This window comes from Colobus angolensis, unplaced genomic scaffold (genome assembly GCF_000951035.1).
Source record: "Colobus angolensis palliatus isolate OR3802 unplaced genomic scaffold, Cang.pa_1.0 Scaffold7, whole genome shotgun sequence".
NCBI classification, from domain to species: domain Eukaryota; kingdom Metazoa; phylum Chordata; class Mammalia; order Primates; family Cercopithecidae; genus Colobus; species Colobus angolensis.
Window position 1 is genome coordinate 25,879,061 of NW_012120709.1, and position 6,793 is coordinate 25,885,853.

The following is a 6,793-nucleotide window of genomic DNA, read 5'->3' on the forward strand; positions in this document are numbered from 1 at the left end:
GGAGTCGTTGAAAGTGTGCCACTCGCCTGTCCCTGGACTGCGACAGTAGGCTGTATAGTGGCCACCCATGGTGGTTCCGGAGTGATTGGACACAGCATACAGGTTGTAAACAGCATGGTCTGAGGAGGAGGCAGCTGTCAAGCCCCGGAGGCCCCCCTGCCCCGACTTCCTCCCTCCAGCCTCTCCTTCTGGGTCTCTCAGCAGCTGGTGCTGGCAGCGCCCCTTCCTCCTGCCCTCCCTCCGGCCTTGCACACCTGCATCTTCATTCTGCCCTGTCTACTGGAAGATACTCACTGGTGTTTTCTGAGGCAAATTCTCTTAAGTCCAGGTCTCTTAAAGGGAAGTTTACAAATGTTGTGAGCTTGCTGGTTCGGATCCTGGATTCTGAGAACCGCTTCAGATCTGGCATTGACGTGAGTCAAGGATAGTCAAACCAATGCAGAAGCGCAGACAACAAAAGGAACGCCTACACGGTCCGTTTCTTCTGACTCTGCTCCCCTCACCTGTTGGCCCCTTGTCATCAGTCCCCCTTGAAAGTCATGTCCCAGCCCTGATGGATCTTAAGGATACGGAGCACCAAGATCTTTGGGAACCTCTGGATGGAGAACTTCTTTATACACCGTTTTCTGCCTCGGCAGCGACAGCATGTCTGAGAGAGAAGACAAACACAAAGAACTTGTGGGGGAAGTCAGTGGGCCCCAGTCCAGTCACTCCTCAGCTGGATCTGCTGGTATCAGCGTCTTCCCAGTAGGTCCCATGGAAATTTGTTCTTGCTATTACTGAAGGGTGACTTACTGGCTTTTCATCTCCATCAAGCACATCCTCTTTGGTGAAGAGCCTCATGCAATCCATTAATGTCACCTCAGGATAACCTCGCTGGGAAGGGGAAAAAAGCAAAGGTCAGAGGTCAACATGAAAAGACGGGAGAGAGAGTTCAACAAGGTGGGCAACTGGGGTGCATACCTTAGCAATGGGCAGTGAGAGGTCCCAGAAGGGGTCGAAGACTGTAGAACAGTAACCACAATCTGTACACGTCAGGGAGCTCTTTAGCTGCCCAACAAAGAGATCTGGGGAAGAGAAGGCCATGAGATGCTGAAATACAGGAAATAGAGCATGGTCTTCTGCACAGCATCTTTTATTTTTTTTTTGAGATGGAGTTTCGCTCTGTCCTCCAGACTGGAGTGCAGTGGCGCAATCTCGTCTTACAATAACCTCTGCCTCCTGGGTTCAAGTGATTCTCCTGCCTTAGCCTCCCAAGTAGCTGGGATTACAGGTTCCCACCACGGCTCCTGGCTAATTTTTGTATTTTTAGTAGAGATGGGGTTTTGCCATGTTGGCCAGGCTGGTCTTGAACTCCTGACCTCAGGTGATCTACCCGTCTCGGCCTCCCAAAGTGCAGGGATTACCGGCATGAGCCACCATGCCTGGCCTGCACAGCATCTTCTTTCTTGCTGTTTCTGCTTTGGTTTGTTGGACACTGGGCAGAAACAGGCTTCCCCGGGACAGTGATTCTTAGGGCTTTTTATGCTCCACTCAGGCAAGAGCAGGCAACAGTGAAAATAAGCATCTTCTCTTCCATGCGCTTACCCCCAATCCTACTGTCTTCCCGTTCTAGATATTTTCTCCACATCTGTCGGCCTTTCTCATCATCACTGGGAACCGGAGAGAGAGACAATTCAGTCAAAGCTCAAAACTTAAGTTTAAGGGTCTGTCAATCTAGATCCTTCATCTTCAAAAGTAAATCAGATTCTTCCCAAATCATTAACCCCAAAGTGGTGGGTAAAAATCTCGAGTTCACAAAAGTTTTGCTTCCCCACAGCATTCTCCTCTTACTTACGGAAGATGATCGAGGTTCTCAGGGTTGGACTTAGGCCTCAGTGTCACTCGGTTCACCTCATTATGGAGCCCATCCAGAAGAAAGCGAAGGAACTCCTGAGCGTCCTGCTGACTGAACCCAAAGGAAGGAGGGTGAGCAACACCTCTTGTCCTAAGAACCTGCTCCTGCTGCCACCCACCCTGGAGGACATGTCTGCAAGGCCCTTACTTATAGCCAACAAAGCGCGGTGCGTATCTCTGGATCTGGGTCTTGAATTCAGATGGGCTCACCACATCATTGGGGGATGAAGTCCATATGGTCTGAATTAGTTTTGCAAACTCTATTGGAAGGAGAGAGTGTATAGGACAGCTGAGACATTGTCTATAAGAAACTCTGAAACTAGAATCCCAACAAAAAGCAAGCAGAGAAAGACAGGAGTGTCTAAGACACAACTCCTAGAACAGCCCCAGTGGAATGGAGGACCATCCAGGGGTAGGCAGGGGCACATGACAGAGGGCCCCTCACCTTCCATGAGGGCTGTGTGTGCATTGCTGCTGTGGTGCAGGTCCCGCATGTAGAGCCTCTGGAGGCAGTAATCTCTCAACTCTCGGGTGTTGCTCAGGCACTGCAGAATTGAGTTCATGAAGCACTGCAAGAGATGACCAGGCAATCAGTGGGGAGATGAGAGTCCCACCTTCACCTCTGTTACTTACTACCAGAGGCTCTCTGGTTCATCTACCTAGAAATGAATCCTTTCATAGCCTCAAGTTCCTTTTTTCGTAAGTGAAAGGGGTGAAGTGAGGCAAATCCCCACTCCAGGCATAGGTGACGTAATTGGTTATTTACTATAGAGGTGCACAAAAGGGCATGGATGCGACGGACAGAAGTGTGTGGGAAGTGATGGGCGTCCTTGAGGTGAAGGATCCAGGAGAAGGGCAGGCTGACGGGTAAAAGGGCAACTCCCTTTTAGCAGTGCTTCCTCCTGGGGATGGGTAAAGCACAGCCCAGTAATTCTGTGAAACACCAGCCGGGAAGGGCGAGTGCCAACTGGCTAAATGGGTAGGGAGTCAGCCACAACCAGGGGGGATCTCTGGTTATATGGCTCCAGTCAGGATAGTAGGGGGTGGGCCTGGGGAAGAAGCAGGCCAGGAGGAACTCACCGTGTTCCCAAGGTTTCGAAGACCAGCCAGACCCTGGGCACTCTTAGAATTCTGCAAGCAAAGAACACATGGCGATAAGGTGGAAGCAAAGATGATAGGCCTGTGCTGGGCTCTCTTGTTCAATTTTCTAACCAGCTAGAGTCACAGGCAGCAGGCCACACATAATATTCTTTCTTCAACTTTACCCATCGATGTACTTTGTAGGAAAGAGGATTGAGGAATGCCTGTTATTTTCTTTCTTTCTTTTTTTTGAGACAGAATCTCACTCTGTCACCTAGGCTGGAGTGCAGTGGTGCGATATCAGCTCACTGCAACCTCCACCTTGTGGATTCAAGCGATTTTCCTGCCTCAGCCTCCTGAGTAGCTGGGACTACAGGTGCGTGCCATGACGCCTGGCTAATTTTTTGTATTTTTAGTAGAGATGGGGTTTCGCAATATTGGCCAGGCTGATCTTGAACTCCTGACCTCAGGTGATCCAACCCCTCGGCTTCCCAAAGTGCTAGGATTACAGGCGTGAGCCACCGTGCCTGGCCTAAATGCCTGTTATTTTCAATACCCAACAAAAATACTCTTCAGGGCTTTGCTTTATTGAGTATGTATTGACTGTGTATCTCTCTGCCCCCCATCTTTATATTATTCTCCATTCTCTGCTATAGTGGAGACTGGGAATTCACATATTTGGTACATATTGACTCCTTACTATAAGAAATTTCGAGTCCCAAATCCAGGTGCTGTCTCAAATGACCTATATTTGTACTCCTAGAAGTCCAATATATAAAGTAGCTCTCATAATAGACACTTTGAGGAGGTTTTGAAAAGTTAAACAACAAAACACCTTGAGTTTCGATCTTCAGTTGGGAAAAACTCAAGCAAGCCTGCCATTCTGAATTGCCAGAGACAGGTGAAATTCCTTCCAGCTGAGATCAGCTCCTAAGGGCTGATTAAAGGCTGGGAGAATCCTCCCTGCCTGGCTCAGGTTTCAACATCCTGACTGGCCACTGGCTGGGAATCCTGGAGATGGCAGATTGGGCCCACAGAGGCAAGGGCCTGGCTGAAAGTGCCACTCTTTCCGTTGGCCCTATAGCGGAGGCGGTTGAGGGGGCTGGAGAGAGAACAGGTGCTGGATCGAGGACTCTGAGCTTATTTGTCAAGGTCTCTTGGCTAATCCTGGGCATATCTCCAAGGAGTCAGAAAACCTTCAGGCTCAAAGGGTTAAAGAAACAGTTTGCAGATGAGTCTGCCACCCCCTCTCTCAGGGAGGGGACTGGGAGCAGGCAACTCTGGAGCAACACTGGGGCATGCGTGGGGCCAGCTCAGCCCTGATCAGAACAGGAGCCTGAAATAACTCAGCTAAAATTACTCATGCCGTGTGCTGACAGCCTATGAGGCTGTCAGCAGCTCAAAGCCCATGAGGTTGTCAGCTTGGGGGGGGGGGGGGGGGGCGGGGAGGGTGGGGGAGGAGCAGGCTGAAGGAGGGCTTTTCTCAAGAACTGCCTTAGGGATCCCACAAGTAAGAGGATCCCTTCCTGGCCAGCTGGCAGGGCTAGCCCTAACAGGTAGGGAAGAAAAATATACCCAGAAAAGAGACCCAGTTTAAACCTGCTGCTAGAGAGAAAAGCCAATTGGCAGCAGGTGGGATATAAGCATCCTTGGAGAACCTGGCTAGGGCTGGCAGTATATGGCCCCAAACAACATCTGAATCTGACTTACTGACAGTAACAAGAGGGCCGCAACAGAGATAATTCCCTGGGACAAAGACCTTCTCAGCATTTTCCAGAATAGGTGAAATGCTGCAAAAGTCTCCATGTTGCCCACTCGGAACTAAATGTTAAAGCTTGCCCCCAACAGAATACCCACCCTCACGTCTATTTTTGGCAGTGCTTTATTAGTTCTTAGCCCCCGTGCCTCAGATGACATCTGTCTAAACAGGCTGCAGGGGAAAGCATTCTACCACTGGTGACCGTGTCAATGTTCACCAACTCAGGCCCTCAGCTGAGACAACAGTCACTCAGCGCTACTGGGGGTGGGGAAATGGGAAAACGGAGTCATCTGTCTACAGAAGCACTCCTGTGGTATTTTAAGATGTTGACACTTAATTCTCACCCAGCAGTGAGGGGCAAGAAGGACACTTTGTCACCCACGATTACTATTCTTGATGATCTAACCCCTCTATTGGCCTGGGGAGTGGGGAGATGGGAGAAGCTCCTTTAAGGCATCGTTAGGACCCTTGGTTGTTGTGTTTTAGGGTGGGAGTTGATGCCTTTGTCTAAAATTTCCTGAGCTCAAAACCACATGCCAATTTCTAGGAGCTCTGTGTAGAAGGCAGGTGGATAACAGGAGTGGGGGCGACAGAGGATGGGGGAGCGGGGCTGCTCTATGCCCAGCCAGATATTCTTCTGCCAAGAATAGGAAATCAGGAGCTCCAGGGAAAGTCAGCACTTTTCATTTCAGAGGGGAACAAAATGTCCCCAGAGTGACCTTTCTTACACGACAAACAATCCTACCTCAGGGTCGACAGGGAGAAAAGGGGCTAGAACTTCAGAAGGTGGGAGACCCTGCACAGCCAGCCTCTTTTGGCCAAAGCCAGAGTAGGAATTGACCCCAGGTGTGTTATGCTGGGACACATGTGCAAAGAGTTGAGAAAGTTTGGACCCAGTCTTCCTTCCACTGAGCCATCAGCAAACCTAGTTTTGACTCAGTAGCAAGCACTGTTGCAGGGAGCAGATGGCACCTCCACCGTCAGCAAATAGCATTCACCTTCTAGAGGAGGAGCGGGGGCTCAGGAGAGCCCTGCCTGGGTGAATGCGGAGGTAGCATCTGGGCACCCTTCGGTAGGAGAGGCCGAGGTTTGTGTCTTCACACTTGAGACCCCAGTCAAGGGCTTTCCCGCCCACCTAACCTGTGTGGTGAGGGTCGCCCCAAGTCCTGGCTGCCGCTAGGAAGCCTGGTGTGGCCCTGGCACGGGGCAGGGCACGCACTGCCAGCATGGGAGCTGGTGCCTGTTACATAAGACCTGTCAAGCTCGGGCCCCTTATCCCTTCCCCAGGCGGGCAGCGCCCAGCCTCGGCCCCGGCACTCCCCTGGGGGGCTGCTTCCTCGGAGGGACCCGCTGCCCGCTGCAGAAATGGAGAGGACGGAAAGAAGGGGAAGTTGCCCTCTGTCACCTGTCTGCATCTCCTCTGCCCTTCACAGGGTCAAAGGACCCCCGTCACCAACCCTTGGGAAAGAGTCCTTGGTGGACAGTGAGGGGGAGGCGGCCCCTTTCTGCCCAGCCTTCCTGGCCGGGGTTTGGCCTCGGAGGAATACCCCCGCAGGGTCCAGCGTGCTGCCCTCGCACACCGACCGAGACCCAGTCAAGGTTATGCTTTCCTGCACCTGTCCTGATAGGTGCCAGGAATTGAGAGGCCAAGAGCCACCACCTGGTGCCGGGGTCACCGAGAGGGAGGGGGAAAGGGGGCCTCCTCGGACATCCACCAGGGGAGGGGACCGCGAGTAAGCGTGCGATCACCTGGGGAGGGGGCATTCCTTGCCAGGAGACCCTGGGAAAGGAGGGGTGGGGGCTGGGAAGAATCCGTCCCTTCACCTAGGGGCGCGTGGCGGGCAGGGGCCAGGGAGAAGGCGGGACCCCAGGCTCTCGGCGCGGGGGTCTCGGAAAAGGGCCCGCGTACCTTGGCTTTGTTGAGCAGGAGCCCCACGAAGGTGGAGAGCAGCAGGGACGGGGAGAGAGGGGAGCGCGGCCGCAGCTCCTTGGCGAGGGCGGGAAAGGGGGCGGCGGGGGGCTCCTCGGGCAGGGTCACGGTGTACGAGCTGCGCATGC

The 6,793-nt window shown here is 52.7% G+C and overlaps 1 protein-coding gene across 1 annotated transcript in view; it reads right to left on the bottom strand.

The window, feature by feature from the left end:
- Window positions 1-3: 3 nt before the first annotated feature.
- The window catches only part of USP2 (ubiquitin specific peptidase 2), a gene marked incomplete at its 3' end in the record, with an annotated part of 25,077 nt that continues 18,287 nt past the window's right edge, over window positions 4-6,793 (bottom strand). Inside the window, exons 3-12 of the mRNA XM_011927049.1 lie at window positions 2,977-3,027; window positions 2,342-2,465; window positions 2,045-2,156; window positions 1,838-1,948; window positions 1,588-1,652; window positions 964-1,067; window positions 796-876; window positions 571-649; window positions 295-402; window positions 4-119 (exon numbers count right to left, since the gene is read on the bottom strand). Coding sequence (XP_011782439.1) covers window positions 4-119; window positions 295-402; window positions 571-649; window positions 796-876; window positions 964-1,067; window positions 1,588-1,652; window positions 1,838-1,948; window positions 2,045-2,156; window positions 2,342-2,465; window positions 2,977-3,027 — 951 coding nt within the window. The remainder of the gene's footprint in view (window positions 120-294; window positions 403-570; window positions 650-795; window positions 877-963; window positions 1,068-1,587; window positions 1,653-1,837; window positions 1,949-2,044; window positions 2,157-2,341; window positions 2,466-2,976; window positions 3,028-6,793) is intronic.